The 18495-nt window shown below is 53.1% G+C and overlaps 1 protein-coding gene across 2 annotated transcripts; it reads right to left on the reverse strand.

Moving 5' to 3' along the window:
• Positions 1-8974: 8974 nt before the first annotated feature.
• On the reverse strand, positions 8975-17008 carry LOC127059851 (cystathionine gamma-lyase-like). Of its 2 annotated transcripts, XM_050977430.1 has the most exons (12): positions 16812-17008; positions 16326-16407; positions 15707-15802; positions 14705-14820; positions 13991-14128; positions 12992-13049; positions 12676-12753; positions 11913-12065; positions 11643-11764; positions 10839-10891; positions 9665-9803; positions 8975-9412 (listed from the first exon to the last, which is right to left on the reverse strand). In XM_050977430.1, the coding sequence occupies exons 1-12, from the start codon at positions 16971-16973 to the stop codon at positions 9404-9406; spliced, it is 1206 nt and encodes a 401-aa protein (XP_050833387.1). In that variant the 5' UTR covers positions 16974-17008; the 3' UTR covers positions 8975-9403. The 2 variants fall into 2 exon arrangements, with proteins under 2 accessions (XP_050833387.1, XP_050833388.1); XM_050977431.1 differs by lacking the exon at positions 13991-14128.
• Positions 17009-18495: the final 1487 nt, after the last annotated feature.

The raw sequence follows: 18495 nt of genomic DNA on the forward strand, positions 1-18495 counted from the left end.
CTGGAAAAGCATTATTTGGGAATTCACTTGGAGTCGGGATCCGCCCGTGGGCACAACGCCTTACCCATCCTGGCTCTTCCTCAGCTGCCTTCTCCTGCTGCACTCCCAAAGCTGCCTTGCCTTCCAGTGTGAGATTGCTGCCCTTCCCTTCCCTTCCCTTCCCTTCCCTTCCCTTCCCTTCCCTTCCCTTCCCTTCCCTTCCCTTCCCTTCCCTTCCCTTCCCTTCCCTTCCCTTCCCTTCCCTCCCTTCCCTTCCCTCCCTTCCCGTCCCTTCCCTCCCTTGCCTCCCTTCCCTTCCCGTCCCTTCCCTTCCCTCCTTCCCTTCCCTTCCCTCCCTTCCCTTCCCTTCCCTCCCTCCCTTCCCTTCCCTTCCCTTCCCTTCCCTTCCCTTCCTTCCCTTCCCTTCCCTTCCCTTCCCTTCCCTCCCCTTCCCTTCCCTTCCCTTCCTTCCTTCCCTTCCCTTCCCTTCCTTCCCTTCCCTCCCTTCCCTTCCCTTCCCTTCCCTTCCCTTCCCTTCCCTTCCCGCCGTGCCATGTCCCAGCTGTGCAGAGGGACCAGGGGCTGAGGTGACAGTGACAGTGCCAGTGCACTGCTGCTCAGTGGCTGTGTGGCCCACAGATCCCACACTGGCACTTTGGGATCAGGGAAGGTGCCAAAACCCACAGGAAACCTCCTGCCAAGCGCCGGGAGCCAGACGCAGGGAAGTTCTGGAGTCACGTAAATATTTTTGTTCCCCGGGTAAACACAGCCACTCTCTCCTTCCTCAGCACGGCGATAAAAGCACATTTCAATAAACAGGGCTTCAAAGGGATGTTTGCACTTGGCTCCTCTTCCAGCCTTTTTCATTCACTGGAACAGCTCCTGGCTCTAGGAACTGCAGGTGGCCCCCAGCTCCCTCAGCTCCCTCTGGAAACTCGGCACCTTCTCCCAAATCCTCCCATTCCCAGACACGTTCTGATTTCATCTATAAAATAACCAGTGATAAAAAAGGAGATGTTCTCTGCAATTCCTTGCTCCATGGGATTTTTGATCCACATTGCTCCACTCCTAGGAGTCCCCAGACCCAAATCCTGGGATGGATCCCTGTCACCCTGATTTTTGAAGATTTTCCAAGCCTATTGATATTTACATTCTTGTAACGAACTTTCTCACACACTTTCTGTAAATAACTTATTGGTTTGCATTCTTTTATAGAAGAAAAGAAATCTGATGGGCTGTTGGTTTGTGCAGTGTCATTGGAGAGGTGGCACTGCCACCCTCCAATCCACTGTCACTGTGGAAATATATAAATGTTGGAGTCAGAAAATAAACATTCCCTTTTTCACCCTGAGAGCAGCGGTGTCTGCACCTCGTGCTATTTTGTGTCCTACCGTGACAGATCCCTGTCAGGGATCCCCTGCAGGGACGATGAAACTCCAGGAGCAAATTGGTTATTTGAGGATGATAATTGGATTTTCATTAAGGGGACACTCAAAAACTGCTGCAGATTTCTGAAAGTCTATTTATTTCCAGTCAGCAGCTGCCAAATCATTCCCAAATAAATTCCAGCCCCACGGAAGTTTCCCAGCTCCATTTGGGATCCCATGGATCCGGGGACCCTGATCTGCCCCAGGAGAGCAGGGGAAGTGCAGGATTTGAGGCATTTTGCACCTCAGTGTGTGGCAGGGGTTGGGAAACCTTCCCAATAAACATCCTGCAGCGCTGGGGAGGTTTGGAATTAAACCCCAAACCACTTTAATCAATCCAATGGGATTATTTCAATTAAAAAGAAGTGATTACAACAGCCCTTATTTTCTTATTAGGGCATTTAAGCAGCCCCTATTAAAATATTAGAAGATATTGAGCCTTTGTAGGGCTCTCAAAAACACTGTTTGGAATATCCCTGGTTAAAATGATTGCTGTTTAAAAACTTCTGCCTAAAAAATACATTATTAAAATTGGACATCCCTGTCCAAATCTGGGACAGCAGCTTTGAGAAGGCCTGAGACCTCCCCATGGATCACCCATGGCCATAGAAAACCCACCTGGATTTGTAGAAAATGTTTTTATTCCCCGGAACCAGAAGAAAAACCCCTTCAATATTCCCTGATCTGCTCATTCTTGTGTTCTCCAGCAGCCCAGCCCAGGGCCAGGAGCTGCCAAGAGCAAATAATTCTCATTTCCATAGATGAGGAGATGAATCATTCCTGGTATTTTTAGCAGGTCATTAAGGGCTGGCAGGGATATTTGCAAACTGACTCGTGAGGGTTTGCACTGGTGTGAGCACAACCTCGGGCAGAAAACAGCTGGGAGTCAGAACAGAGGGAGTGGGAGGACTGGGAACTGCATCTCCAAGTCTGAACCTGACAGGGAGGGATGGGATGAATGGGGTTTGGGGGAGCCTGGGCCCCACTCCACTGAGACACGGGGTAGGAATTGTCCCACCCCGTGGATAATGTGGGAATCCCAGCCCATGGATATTCACACGCCCTGGGGAGGGGAGCTGCAGGCACTGGGACAGCTGGGGCCCGTGGGCTTGCATGGAAAGGGAGTTTCCCTGCTGCTCTGGGAGCAGGGAAGGTCTTTGGGAGTTCAGAGGAGCATCAGGGCACCTCAGAGGGGTCATGGAATGGGTTGGGAGGGGGCTTAAATCCCATCCAGGGCCACCCCTGCCATGGCAGGGACACCTCCCACTGTCCCAGCTGCTCCAGCCTGGCCTTGGGCACTGCCAGGGATCCAGGGCCTGCCCACCCTCCCAGCCAGGAATTCCTTCCCCAAGTCCCATCTCAATCTCTCCTCCTTAGTCCAAAACCATTCCCTCGTGTCCCATCACCATCTGCCCGTGCAGAATTCGCTCTCCTGGCACAGAGGAAGAGCTGCTCACCCATCAGTGGAGCAGAGCTTCCAAAAATGGCCATTTAATGAAGATACTCTAGATATTAATATTCATATTTAACAGCTCCTTCTCCTTGTCTGTGCTGCTGGGGTGCGATGAGCCCCGCTCAGGGGAACTCCAGGGAATAAACCCAGCTGGAAGGATCCCAGGGAGCCTCTGGCAGCACGAGGGCAGCTCACACATCCCGAGAAGCCTGGGCAGCCCGGCTCTGCCACGGCCCAGGCTGACAGGGCTGCACATTCCTTCCCAAATGTGGAGGGACTGCCTGGGAACGGGATACCAAGGAGGCCTGTGCCAGGGCCACCAGCCCTCAGCTGTCCTGCATTGCCCTGCAAAACCCAATTAACCCCAGGCATCGGCAGCACATCTGCAGGGGTGGAGCTGTCACCCTCTGCAGAGCAGGGATGTGTGGGGACACCACCTCCACTGGGACAGCCCATCCATCCCAGCAGGGTCCAGGGGCCAGTGGGGATCTTTGGGATCCTCTCTGCACAAAGTCCCTCACATTTGGGAAGAATTCTGTACCTCTCCTCATTTGTGATTCAGTGGTGGAGCTGCTGCTGCTGTTGTTATCCTGAGTCATCACTAGGCAGCACAGCCCATCCATCATCCATCATCCATCATCATCCATCATCATTGTCCATCCTCCATCATCATTGTCCATCCTCCATCATTTTCCATCATTATCCATCATCCACTGCCCATCATCATCCATCATCATCCAACATTGTCCATCATCCACTGTCCATCATCATCCATCATCATTGCCCATCATCCATCATTGTCCATCATCCACTGTCCTTCCATCATTCATCATCATCATCATCCATCATTCATCATTGTCCATCATTATCCATCATCCATCATCTTGTCCATCATTCATCATTATCCATCATCATCCAACACTGTCCATCATCCACTGCCCACCATCATCCATCATCATTGCCCATCATTCATCATTGTCCATCATTATCCATCATCCATCATCGTCCATCCTCCATCATTATCCATCATCATCCAACACTGTCCATCATCCACTGCCCACCATCATCCATCATCATTGCCCATCATTCATCATTGTCCATCATTATCCATCATCCATCATCATTGTCCATCCTCCATCATTATCCATCATCATCCAACACTGTCCATCATCCACTGCCCACCATCATCCATCATTGTCCATCATCCCTCAGCAGCCAGAGCCACCTGCTCCTGCAGAGCCAGGATGAGTGCAATGTCAGCAAGGGGAGGGGTCTCTGCCTGGGCCAGGGGTCACCCATGTCACCCCCAGGGCCACCCTGGCAGCAGGAAGGTGGCCCTGGATTTGGAGTCTCTTCCGGAGCTGTTTTTTGCTGGAGGGAAAAACCATCAGGAAAACAGGAACAGGAACAGGCAGAGGCTGCAGCCAGGGATTCTCACCTAGGAGGGAAACTCTGGATCATAGGAGTCAGGAAAGCCCTGCCTGGCTGCCCATCCTGAGCTTTAGGCAGCTCCAAGGTACAGCTGCAAAAGGACCCCCACGCCCAGGGCTCGGCTCTGGCAGCAGCCCTGGAAGGGTAAATCTGGCTCCAGCTTCATCAGCTCCCTCAGCACTTGTCAAATTAAGGGCTCTGGTTGGAGCCTCAAAGGCAGAGAAGCTCTGCAGCAGCCAGGGAAGGGAGCTCAGGGAATTGCAGGAGCTGGGATTGCAGGAGATGGAGTTAATGTCTTCTCTGAGGGGGAAATCTGGTGTCAGAGAGGAACAAGGTGATAAAGCTTGACTCAGGGAGCCTGAATCCCTGAGAGGGCAGAGCTGGTGCCTCAGTATCTCCCACGGAACAGAGTCCCCAGGGCCTTCATTCCCAGGAAAGACAGAGCTCATTCCTCACCAGGGAATCCAACAGCTCCATCCACCCAGGGAATCAGGGAATGGCAGGATCAGCTCTGGCCCTCCCCACATCTCCCCGAGCCCAGTGCTTCTGTTTGGATTTTCCTTTGAGGAATGGATTTAATGTGCAGTCAATTGAGTGGAACCTCTGATGTAAATGCAGGCATTTGTTTCTTGGAGTCTCAGGGGTTCCATTAATTATCCTGGGCCCCATGGCCAAGCTGGAAAGGAATTTGTTTCCAAGGGAAAAGGAGCAAGTCACAGGCAGATGCAGGATGGGTTTCAGACACAACAGAAGAAAGGAACTTAATTCAGGGTTTAGGATCAGAAGTGACCAGAGTTTGCCAGCTGAAATGTCTCTGGACATTTTAGGCCACCAGGCAAGGTGGGACAAGGAGAGGCTGTTCCTGCAGGATGGCAGTGCCTGGCCTGGGCTCAATCCTCCCCTGCACATGATCCTCCCACCCCCAAACACACCATGGCTCCTCCTGCCAGGTGTCCTGGAGCTCTCCTCCAGCCCAGCCCAGAGCCTGGGGCAGAAAAACTCCTTTTCCAGGTTCCTCTTTTCTCCTGAGCAAGGCTGAGGTGGAACTGAGCCCCACCAGTGCTCCTTCACCTTCTGCTTTGCTCCATCAGGGGCTGGAGGTACAAGGAGGGCTCTGGTGGCACTGGACTCCTGCCAGAGAGTGCCCGGAGCTCCTGGGAAGAATTTCCAGAGAATCCATGCTGGATGCAGGCAGCAGTTCTGGGAATGCAGAGCTGTGGCTGCTGGCAAATGCTGAAGCTCCTGGCTGAAGCTCCTGGGAATTGCTGCCGGTGCCTCAGGTGAGATTTGGTGTTAGGAACCAAAATGAGTCCAAAACAAACTTTTGGAAAAGGCAACAGCATGGACGAAAACCTGGAAAAGTAGGAGACCAGCACAGTTCTCCAAGTTCAGACATTTCTGGGAGAAAGGCAGGGAGCAGAGACCAGGGGAGCTGGGGCTGTCCCTGGATCCCTGGAAATGCCCAAGGCCAGGCTTGGAGCACCCTGGGACAGTGGGAGGTGTCCCTGTCCATGGAAGGGGTGGCACTGGGTGGGATTTAAGGTCCCTTGTTATTCCTGTCACCTCAGGGAAGGGGGGCAGGACAAGGGGAGCTCTCCCCCACCACAGGCAGCACAGAGCCCAGCCCCCGAGGGAAACAAACCCTGAACCAAAGGAGAGCACAGCACATCCCAAAAGCAACCACAGAAACCCAAGGTCAATGAGCCAAGTATCTGGAAACGAGCAGGAGCAGCTCCACGTGACCTCCTGGGGCACTTCCCTCTTCAGACAAGTGTTTGTTGGGCAATCACAAATGGTGGCGTCCAGAAACTTGGAATCCAAACTTCCCATTTCCTGATCCAAGATGCCACAGGAATCAGTTGGGAGCTGGCTGCTTGGATGAAATCCCTCCCCAACAGCAGCCCATGGGTTTGACATGGAGCCTGGGAACAGAGCACAGGGCTTATGGCTGGAATGGCTCTGTTTCTGCTCTCCCCTGTGAGCCCAAGCGAGAGAATTCCTTTTACGTTCATCTGTCCTCATGGAAGCCTGGAAGAGGAGAAGAGATAAATGATTATAAATTACTAACATCATCTAAATATAATTCCTTCATTCTGAGAGCCTTTGTGACACACTCCCTTGGGAAATACTCCCAACTGAAATGGAATTCTGCTCCGTCCCTCACAGATCTCCCATTGCTCTTGTGAAACACACGAGGCATTAAAAGTCAGCAGTGACAATGTCAACAATGGTGTCCCAGTGAGAACCCAACAGGCAGCTTGGAAATGCAGGCAGACTGGGAAATACTGGGAAAAACCCACCCCAAGGGGTAAACTTTCCTTCCCAAATCCTGCAGCTGCTCTGGATAAAGATCCATCAGGGTGGGATGTGTGTGAAAAATGGGGTTTGCTAGAGAAGAAAAATGGATTTTCAGTTATGTTTAAAGAGTTAGAAATGATGGCTGAAAACCTGGGGGGAATTTCAATTCCTGCCCTGCCCTAGCATTCCAGAAGCCAGATGGTGGAACACTGTGGGACACAGGGGTTGGATTGCTGAGGTGTTTGTGCAGGGCCAGCAGCCTGACTGGATGATCCCTGTGGGTTCCTCCAACTCTGGATATTCCATGATCCTGTCAGGCTGCCAGGGTGGGAGGCATGGCTCCAACTGCATTTCCCAACATCCTTTAGAAAGACAGGAGATAATCAATATTTTCCTACTGATTAAATGATAAAAGGGAGATGATAAAAGGGAGGAATAAAAATTGCATTTGTCAGTCAGCTACTGCACACAGCAGCAGATAAAATAATTACCGAGCACTCATGGGGCTCAGGCTCATTCCAGTGATTCATGGGGATGTTGGGAAGCTGTGCTGGGACTGAAGGGCATCTGGAGTTTGTGCCTTGGAGTCCACTCAATCCATAAATCTGTGGGATGGGAGCTGTGACTCCCAGCCCTGCTGGGCCCTGCAGCAGCAGCACCCCAGCTCCGTGTCCATGGCCAGTGGCACAGAGAGGGGCAGTGCCCAAGCCCCCAGAGTGGCCCTGGATTGGGAATTGTGGGCTCAGCATTCCTGGATGCCCAGTTGCTCTCCTGGTGACACAGAGGAGTGCAGTGACAGAACTTTCCTGTAAATGAAAGCCGGAGTTTCTAGGAACTCTTCTGACTAATGTGGCTCAGTCTTGGCTGGAGGACACAAACCCTTCATCAAACACAGTGAGAAATGCCAGAGAATGCTCAAATCCAGGGAATGTGAGGCTGGGAGGGAGCAGGCTGACCCCAGCACTCAGAATGCTGGGGCTGGCAGCCAGGCCCTGCCTCGGGCTTAGCTGGGCTGGATTTAAGGCTCAGTGCTGGTCCTTTGTTTCACAAGGACAAAGGTGTGCTCAGCCAACACGAGGGACTGGGGCCTCAGCAAGGAAACGGAATTCCCCTGAAGATGGAGTGAATCTGAATCCAATCTGCAACATCAAATCCAAGGCAAAACACATCCTCTGAGTTTCAGAAAGATGGAATATGGGAAATACAACCCAGATCTGGGATCAGCCCAGAGCAGGGACACAGGGTGGCTCCAGGGAAGTCATGAAGCTGGAGATACTGAAACATCCCAGAGGATTCTCTCCTGCTCAGAGGAATGGAATCATGGAATATCCTGAGCTGGATCCCACAGGGATCATCCAGCCCAAGGCCTGGCCCTGCACAGACACCCCAATGCTGCCACCCTGTGCCTGAGCATTGTCCAAGCAGTCCCTGAGCTCTGGCAGGTCTGGGAAGGTGGGAGAAACTCTGGCTAATCAGTGGAGCAGGAGGGCACTGCACTCTCCCACAAGCTCCCTAAAAAGAGACAAGGTCCTGGCAGGTCCAGGCTCAGAGCCAGCCTCAGGCTGACATCCCACAGGTCAAGAAAATCATGGAGCAATTCACTGAGAGTTTCCCTGCTGGCAGAGGTGTCTGTCCTTCCCCCAGGTCAATGGGATAAGGAAATCCAGGGCAGAGGGGCCTGAGGAAGCACAGCAGCTTCTCATTCCAGGGGAGACGTTCCTGTGACACAAAGCAGACCCTGCTGCTCCCCACAGACCAGGCAGCAGCTCCAGGGCACAGCAGGGGCTGGGCTGCCTGGAAAATCACCTGGATCTCAGGAACTTCCCATGGAGGGGCTCCAGGAGCTGACCTGGTGTAACCAGGAACCCACCCTCTGCAGGGACAAGGGAAAAGGGGCAGTGGCTTCCCATGGACACAGGGCAGGGATGGATGGGACCCTGGGCAGGAATTGTTACTGGCAGGGCAGGCAGGCCCTGGCACAGGGTGCCCAGAGCAGCTGGGGCTGCCCCTGGATCCCTGGCAGTGCCCAAGGCCAGGCTGGACACTGGGGCTGGAGCAGCCTGGGACAGTGGGAGGTGTCCCTGCCATGGCAGGGGTGGCACTGGGGGGGCTTTGGGGTCCAGTCTGGGATGGTGTGGAATGAGGGGGGCTGGGTGGGAACACCTTCACTTTGGTTTTGTCAGGATTTAATCCCTCTGGGCAATGAAGGCTATTCTGGGTGTGGCCAGTGCAGAATTGTCCTGCCTCAGATCCAGCCCATCCTCAGCTCCATCCCCTCTCTCTCCCCTCAGCTCCATTTCCCTCCTGCTTTCCAACAGGAAAATTCCAACGGCTCCAGAGTCTCTCCATCCCAATTTTGAACATAAGCAGCACGTGCACAGTGGAATATAAGCAAGGAAAGGAAAAGCAGGTTTTAATTAAAAGAATTCCAATCATTCCCACAGCACATGATTTTTTCAAATGACAAAGATTCCTCTTTAGAACATTATTATTTGCCAGGTGTTGCATTTCCCTTCATCTTCAATGTTGCATCAAGAGAAGGAAAAGCAGCAAAAGAAGGAAAAGCTTTTACACAAATCTCCAACCTGATTAAAATAAATCTGAGGTCAATCAAGTTTTTGAGCTGAGCTGATGGGTGAGAAGAGAATACCCTGAGAGCAGTAAGAGGAAGCAGCCCCTGTGCCCCAAACCCTGCAGGAGCAGGAGGAGCAATGAGCTCTGCTGGCAAAGCAAAGGCAAAGCAAGAGTGGTTTGGTTTTCCGTGTCCTCGTCCACAGCCATGTCCAGTTCCAAGGTCCTGTTTGACCCTCAAGGTTTATGCAAACTGCAGGAAGGAAAGGGAGGGATCAGTGTGCTCTGCCCCTCTATCAAACACACATTTTTATTTCATTTGCATAAATTAAAGTCACATTTCAGCCTTTGATTCTCCTGAATCCATGGGGAACTGTGCCTGAGCAGGGCTGCAAACAGGGAAACTTTCCCTCCCCAGCCCAGGCTCCATCAGGGAGGAGCTGAGGGCTCAGCCCCTGGGAAAGGCTGGATGGGGATGAGTTTTGGAGGGGAGCTCCCCACTCACCGCAGCCTTCAGGGCCTGGTCCAGGTCTGCCAGCAAATCCTCCTCATCCTCCAGCCCCACCGAGAGGCGGATCAAGGTGTCTGTGATTCCCAGACGTTTCTTCATATCAGGATCCATCTTGCCATGGGTCATGGTGTACCTGCAAGGAGAAAAACATCTTTATCCCAAGAATTTGGGACTTGTATTGGTAAAACCAGCCTGGCTGGTTCCCTGCCAGCACCCCTGAAATGCAGCAGGATCTGACACCTCCTCTGTGCCACCTGTGTGACCCCACAGATGCAAAGAGCTCCTGGCAGCAGTTCCTGGAAATGGTGGGAATGCTGACAAGTCAGGGAATTGCATCTCCAGCTCGTATTTCCAAGACACAAATGATAGACAAGAAGCAGATACTTAAAAATCTGGACCTGCCAAAGGACAAAATCCTACTTCTCTTCCTTCCAGAGCTGTTCATTTATCCTACAGAAGGTCTGGAAGCTCTGCACGTGGGGAATGTGCAACCTCCAGTACAAAATCTCCTGGATTCATTTTGGTTTCCCATTTCCCTTCTCAAACTGCCCCAAAGGACTCTGGAGGGTTTATTCTCTCCAGCTACAGAGGACACAGGCAAGAAGGGATTTCCCTGTGTGCTCAGTCCCTGGCACCAGCTCCTTTCAGCTGCTGGAGGGGTTCAACATTTGCTGTGAAATCAGTAAATGAAATGATTTAGCATTTAAATCCAGTCATTAATTCCCATGGACCTTTTCCAAAAGCAAGTTGGCTTTGAGTGAAATAATGCAATTCCATGGAGATGCTGTTTTGAGCAGGTTAAAAGGCCCCAGGAGGCCCTGCCAGGGACCAGAGGCAGCTGGGTGCACACAGTGACCGTGCCCCTTGTGTGAGCAGGGAGCAGGGCACTCCTCCATCCAAGCTGCTCCTCATCCCCACACTCTGCAGCTTCTGGGATTGTCTTCATGGACACCAACTGTGCCTCAGCCCCCCAGGCAAAATTCCTCTATCTCTGCCCTCTCACAGGATTCCCTCCCTCTGGAATCTCCCCTGGCTTTGTGCTGCACAAGAGTCCCTGAAATTAGCTAAAAGCAAAACAGCAAAACAGCTTTGAGGGGTTGGGAAATTGTGGGAATTTTGTGGTGCTCTGCAGCTTTTTGAGGCTCTGATGATGGGAGGATGAACTTACGGATGCTCTGCCAGGCTCTCAAAGCCACCTAGACTAAAGCCCAGGGTGAACACCTGTGGGAGAAAGGGAAGGAGGTTATGGATTCATGGTCAGAGAGCTCACAGAGTCAGGGAATGTCCTGAGTTGGAGGTGCCCACAGGAATCACTGATCCAGCCCCTGGCCCTGCACGGACACCCCAACAATCCCACCCTGAGCATCCCTGGCAGAGCTGCCCAAACCTTCCTGGAGCTCCAGCAGCCTCAGGGCTGGGACCTCTTCAAGGACATTGAGGAAAATGGAAAGTTTAGGGGCTTCTTTTCCCCCAAGCTTTTCTATAATACCTTCCATATCATTAACTGTATTAGCTGTAATTAGGGAATAGAGTGCACATCTGGCAGGGAAGAGCTAAGACGGAAAACAGTCCCCTCCTGCCCCTGGATCTCTTGGAGCACCCTTGGTTGGACCCAGCCAAGCATTCCCAGAGCCAGGGGCTCCCTCTCTGCCCCACGAGTCAGGGCCTCCCTCAGGGCCCTTCCCTGCTGAGGGCACTTGGCAATATTCCAGCAGAGCTGTACCAGCCCCAGCTGCCCAGCCCTGCACAGAGCCCTCTGCCAGCAGCAGCTCCTGGGCTGAGCTGGACACGCCTCACACTGAGAGCAAACAAACAAACACTTCCAAGGGGATGAGGGGTCCCTCTGTTCCCTCTCATTTACTGTATTGGGGTGAGGCACACCCAAAGGATTGGCAAGAAAAGCCACTTCACCCTCCCCGCAGCAGGGCACATTCAGCTCCCTCTGAGGTTGATTTTATTGACTTTGTTTTACCTTCAAGTTCTCAAGAAAGGCAATGGCATTTCTTTTTGTCCCTTTGATGTAGAAGCTGACCATCCCAGAAACACCGGTGCACTGCTTCTGTATCACATCCCACTGAGGGTGGGAAGACAGCCCTGGAATGGAGAATTGGGAGAATTCTAATGAATTCCAGAGAATGCCAGTGCAGAGCTGGGACAGCTCAGACTCACCCAGACCCAGTCACAGGGCACCACAGCTCCCAAATCCCTGCTCTGGGATGCTCCCAAATCCCCGCCCACACACCTGGGTAAATGACCTTCTCCATCCGGGGATGGGATTCCAGGAACTTGGCCACAGCCAGGCCGTTCTTGTAGTGCCGCTCCATCCGGATGTGCAGAGTCTTGAGCCCCCGGTTGCACATGTAACAGTCAAAGGGGGAGGGGACAGCTCCCAGGTCTGTGGGAATGGCAACAGAATTCCAGAGAATCCCACAGAATGCCACAGAATCCCACAGCAACATTGGCGTTCTGCATTCAGCAAAGCCAAACACATCCTCACCTCCAGCTTTTCTGAGATTGGAACAAGTGGGAAGCACCCTGGGCAATCTCTGTTCTTCATCTCCCACATTGGGCAGCCAATTAATGAGCCCAATTAACAGGCTCAGGCCTCAAGGATTACATTTATTGGGCACAGTGCACCCTCACTGCTGAGGACAGAACCCTATACAGGAATTTATTCCTGATAATGAAGAGGCCAGAAAATTGCTGGAATCGTGCGAGGTAAGAAAATTCTGCACTGGGCACACCCTGATGGGTGCGGGAGTTTCAAACCCCCCAAGCTGCAGGTGGCACCTCAGTGGTTGCAGGATGGGCCCCAGTGCTCTCCTGAGGTGTTTGGGAAGGGGACATCAACATCTCTCATTTTATGGGACTATTTTATTGAGCTTTCCCAGCTCTGGTAATTTACATTCCAGGCAGATTTCCCACTTGTGTGCATGCCCACCCTCCCCAGCAGGAGCTGTGGATATGAACAGGATTCCCGTCAGGAATTCCCTGTCTGGACTTACGAGACTGCAGGTCTTTCAGCTTCTCATAGAGATCATCCTTGTTTACAGAGACCAGGCCCATGAGGACATCACTGTGCCCTACAAATGACAGGGGACAAGAATGGGATCAGCCACTCCAGGGTCCTGCCACAAGCCCCAAGTGCAAATAAAACCCCTGGGACACCTCCCACCATCCCAGGCTGCTCCAAGCCCCAGTGTCCAACCTGGCCTAGGGCACTGCCAGGGATCCAGGGGCCTCCCCACCCTCCCAGCCAGGAATTCCCACCCAATCTCCCTCCATCCCTGCCCTAAGGATGTGCTGAGCTCTCACACTCACCATTGATGTATTTGGTTGCAGAAGACATACAAATATCAGCTCCCAGCGACAATGGACGCTGAAAGGAAAGGAAAAGAACATCAAAATTCAAGTTTGGCTGCACTCAGGTTCATTCCCAGCCATTCCAAAGGGCTCTGAGCTCACACAGGATAAACAAGGGGAGGAACAAACACAAAAACCTGAGTAATAGAATTGCTTTGCTTTCCAGCTGTTGCAGATCCTGCCCTGGAGGAGCTGAGAACATGAGCCAAGGAGGTTCCTTTGGCAGCTCTCTCCCCTCAGCTCCCAGCTCTCTGCCCAGGAGCCTCCTGAGGGGAGACAAACCAGGACGTGGATGGGCAAGAGGTGCTGAGCAGTGCCAGGTTTTTAATCAATCACTAATTAAGGCTCTTTGCACATGGTATCAACACATTCTGAAGAGTGAGGGCCAACACTGTTGAAATGGAACAAAGCAGGCAGATTCTAGCCCATAGTGAGAGCATCAGTGCTTGGGAGTTCATTATTCTGAAGCATTTGTAAAACTTAAAAAGTCTCCTCATTTCATGTCCTCCAGTTATCAGTACAGGAAAGTTCAGGCAGTTGTTATGAAGAAAGCTATAAACATCTGAGTCTATATTCAGCAAAATAGAGAAGAAAAAGGTAAAGTGGATGTCTCCAAGAAAGACTGGACCAACTTTGCTTGGTTTGTCTTCCACTACCTACTGGTTTTTACCTTTGTGGCTCAGAACATATCTACAGAAGAATGGATGTAAAAAGGCCAAAGTGAGGGAACCCTTTGTAACTGTTGTGATTTCCATCAGGGAGAACAGAATTCCAACATTCCTGGAGGACAGACACCCCCTGCGCCCTTCACTGGTGCACCAGCACCTGGGCTGGACCAGAGCAGGTCATTTTACAATGCAGAGACCAAAACTGCAGTTCCTTGGGGGTGCTTCCCTTCCCAAAAGGGATCTCCAGCCCCACTGGGACACGTGACAGTCCTGTCCTTTTCCCACACACCTGGAAATATGGAGACATGAAGCTGTTGTCCACTGCCACCAGAATATCCTTGACACCACAGCTATGTGCCACGTCTGCACAGGCTTTGATGTCAATCACTGTCAGCACAGGGTTCGTGGGGCTCTCGAGCCAAACCAGCTGCACAAACCCAAAAAAACTCCAGGTCAGAGAGCTCCCAGTGCTGGGCTGAGTCCCAGGGGCTCTGGGTGCTCAGTGCTGGCAGCTCCCTGTGGCTTTGTGCAGTGGGGATGGGCAGTGGCCCTGCCAGAGCCAGGGGAGGCTCCAGCTGCTTCCTCCAAGCTCAGGGAGCTCTCCCTCCAGCTGGGCTTGTGCCATCCCAGCGCATCCCAGCTGGAGAAGGCCTCACCCAGGCAGGACAGAGCCTTTCCCAAAGCCTTTCCCAGCACAGCTCCCTTCCCCTGGGGCAGGGCATCACCCAGCAGGGCCACAGAGCCTCCCTGGCTCCGCGCTCGGTGTTCCCTCTGCTCTTCCTCACCTTTGCCCTGCTCCCTCCTCTCTCTCCAGGGCTCTCTGCCCTTCTTAGGATGCTTCCATGAGGCAGCACAGGGGGAAAGGGTGGATCCAGCTGTGCCCCAAGCTGTGATTCAGCTGTGCCCCAAGCTGCCCCCCTCAGCTCAACACTCCCCCAAACCCAACAGGAGCAAGGATAAAACCATTTAACGTCCCCTTAAATTCCATTTCCCTCTCCCCTACCTTGGTCTTGGGATTTTTTTCAATTGCATTTTTCAGCTGATTTAGGTCTCTGCAGTCAACATAAACCACTTCCAAATTGAACTCCTCTTTTATTTTCTCAAATAATTCTCTCGTTCCTAAAAAAACCCAAAAGATCACAAAATGAAACAACTTCCTTAACTTTCATTGCCTGCTCTCCAGCCTCCTGCATCATGCAGGGACAGTCAGGAGGGCACAGCTTGGTGCCGCACACCATCAATGGCACACTTCTATTTTCTTTATTTACAGAGTTTAAAGATTGTTGCAGATGGAGTGATCATGAAATAGTAATAATTTGAATATGGGATCATAGTGATTTGGGAAGTACTTGAAATCAATGTGAGGTTTATGATCAGGAAATTAAGCACAGAAGAAGAACCAAGGGGAAGACTCCAGCTACTGGTTCCCATCACTCCATTAAAAAAGTTTCCTTTCTGTCTTTGAAGCCTTTCCCTGGGAAGATTAAGAGAATTCAGCAGCAACAGGTGATCAATGGATGTGCAGCACTCACTGCCCGGAAACACTGCCTGGATTAAAAATTCATTAATTGGGGCCTTTTGCCAAGGTCATCCCCAGAGACTCAGTTTTCCATCTGAGCAGGAAGGGATGGAACACGGAGGTGGATTCTGTGAGCTGGGGAACATCTGAGAGATGTTTGGGAGGTTCTCTTGTGAGAAATCCTTTTTCTTTATAACAAACCAATGCAGAGGAGGAGCAATGAAATTCAGCCCGGCAGAAACCAGCCCAGGCTGAGGCTTCAAGGAGCAGGGGAAAGTTCCCAGGAACTGGAGTGAACTCACCCTGCTCAGAGAAGGACTCTGGCACAGCTGGGTGCACTCTGCCCCGGGGTGTTGAGAGGAAGAGGGGATTGATCAAAACAGGCTTCAAAGAACAGTGAGGTCCTACATGGGAAACTCAGAGTTCCTGAGAGCCACAGACAGGTTTGGTCCCCTGCAAAAAGAAGTCACTGGTTGCTGTACCCACCTTCATACACCTCATCCATGGAGATAATTGTCTCCCCTGTCTTCAGCAGGTGACAGATGGTTAGAATTGCTGCCATGCCAGAGGAATAAGCCAAGCCTGAGGAGAAAGGATCATCAGTGTTTGATGTGACACAAGTCAGACTTGCCTTGGCCTTCCTCCCTTTGCCTCTGAAAAGAACCTGTTCTGTCACTGCCTCACTGGGAACACGGAGCCAGTGAGAGCAGGAGATGGATGTGCCCAGTATGAAACCAGGACAGACACTGGAACACACTGGCACAGACTGGGAATGGACTGTGACCAGGGGCTGCCTGCTCCCACTGCCTCCAGTGCTGCTGCACAAGGATGGATCCAGCTCAGCTCAGGCATCTGCCACAGTGAGGAAGCAGGAGACAAACCCAGGCATGGAGCTGGACTTTGCTGAACCAGAAGTGCTGGGCTCTTCCCCACCTTGGAGGTGCTCCTGCCCACAGCCAACAGCCAGAGCCGTGGTCACAAAATGACGGAATGGTTTGGGATGGAGGGACCCCAAAGCCCACTCAGTGCCACCCCTGCCATGGCCAGGGACACCTCCCCCTGCCCCAGGCTGCTCCAAGCCCCGTCCAATCCATGAGGTGCTCACTGTATTCGGCTCCATCGAGGGCAGACACAACCTTCTCCAGTATATGCCTGTTCGGATTCCCGAACCGGGTGTATATATAGTCCTGGGGTGGGAAGAGGAAACCAACTTTAGAGAGAGCACAGGGAAAGCTTGGCACAAACCGCTCCGGCTCGCCGTCCGCTGCGGGAACACCGAGCCCCAGGCGGGCTCAGGCTGGAAGGGAGCACAGCGGCTGCCCCGCTCCCATCGCCGCTCAGCAGGGCCGTCCCGGAGCACAGGGCACGGGACCGCGGGCAGGCGGCTCCGCAATGGCCCCGTGAGGAGACTCCGCCGCCTCCCCGGGCCAGAGCCCCGCTCCCGGCCCAGCGAGATGCTCGCGTTTGCCCAGGAGCTGCCACGGGGGGAAACATCCGAGTCGGGAGCTCCCTGCCCTGCCCTGCCCAGACCCTGCCGCCTCCCGTTCCCCCGACCGGAACACGCCGGGGCCGGAGGGGTGGCCGCACTCACCTCGTCCTCCCCGGGCACTCGCTGCTTGAATATGGTGGAGAGCGTGATGGGCGGCACGACGGCCCAAGAGCTCCACTGCTCGGGCTCCTGCCCATAGTGGATGGCATGGGTTGCGAAGTTAGGGAAAGGCGGCAGAAAGCCCAGAGCGTTATTACCTGCCATGGTCGCAGCTCTGAGGGACCGGCCCTCAGCGCGGCTGCATTTACCGGCACCGCGGGCTCGGCAGGGCGCGGCTTTCGCGCCTCCTCATTGGCTGCCGGCGGGGCGGGGCCCGCCCTGCCCAGGCACCGCCCGCCCGCTGTGGGGACGCCGCGCGCTGCGCTCTGAGGGGGCGCTCCCGGGGAGCCTTCCCGGGATCCAGGGGAGCCTTTCCCGGGAGGAACTGGGAACAATCCGGCAGCACGGGAATGATCCACAGGGGAGCAGTGTGCTGACTGCCCCGCAGCGCTGCCTGCAGCACCTCAGCACTGGGAATAACCCCAGCTCACGGGCTGGGGGGACCTGCTGGAGCAGCGCTGGTGGAAGGACCTGGGAGTGCTGAGGGACAACGAGCTGTCCCTGGCCAGCGGTGTCCAGTGGGACCCTGAGGGACAACGAGCTGTCCCTGGCCAGTGGTGCCCAGTGGGATCCTGAGGGACAACGAGCTGTCCCTGGCCAGCGATGTCCCGTGGGATCCTGGGGTGCTTTGGGAAGAGCATTCCCAGCAGGTCAGGGGTGATCCTGCCCCTGTGCCCAGCCCTGGAGTCACCTCTGGGTGCTGTGTCCAGCTCTGTCCCTCAGCACAGCAGGGACAGGAGCTCCTGGAGCTGAGCAAAGGCCTGGAGCATCTCGGTGCCCAGGAAAGGCTGAGGGAGCTGGGGCTGCTCAGCCTGGAGAGGAGCCCCAGTGAGAGGGGCCTCAGCCCTGGCTGTCCCTGTGTGTCCCTGGGTGTCCCCTGGCTGTCCCCTGGCTGTCCCCTGGCTGTCCCTCTGTGCAGGGAGGAGCAGGACATTGCCCAGGCTCTGCTCTGGGACCCAGCGATATCTCATAGGATTTGGACTCCATGGTCTGGGAGGATTTTTCCAACCTCAGGGATTCAGAGAGGAGCAGGAAGTACCTGTGGCACCAAGATGGCTCCTTAGTGTTCATCCAAACATGTGGAGATTGGAAACAGTGCAATATTTCACACTTTTATTACATATATAAAAATATATATTTTATATATAATATTATATGTAAAATAATAGAAGCAATAAATCTATGTGGATTTTGCCAGACACTTTTATGGATAAATACACTACTAAAATGTCACATCTGTACAGTGCCATATTTTATAGGTTATAGCAAACCCTTGTTACCTGAGTGAGGGTCTGCCGTGTGGTCAAGGGTGTGGATCTCACAGCATGAAAAATGCAGCACCAGCTTTGCACAGAGCTCTTTGCTTCTTCAGTGTAGGATGTAGAAATTGAATGCTGTGTGCATAGTACAGGAAATTGCCTTTTTGTGGTTTGGGTTTGTCTGGTTTGTTCACTACACTGGAATTTGTGACACTGCAACACAGTTGAATGTCTTTTCTGCTGGTTGGGAATGAGCTATCCAGAGATCTGTGTGGGGACAAACACAGACAGGGATAAAAACACGCCGTTGATGGGGGAACATGGAACTGGAGAAACATCCAGGCTGGCAAGGGCCTGGCAGGGAAGGA

Source organism: Serinus canaria, chromosome 8 (assembly GCF_022539315.1).
Source record: "Serinus canaria isolate serCan28SL12 chromosome 8, serCan2020, whole genome shotgun sequence".
Lineage (NCBI taxonomy): Eukaryota > Metazoa > Chordata > Aves > Passeriformes > Fringillidae > Serinus > Serinus canaria.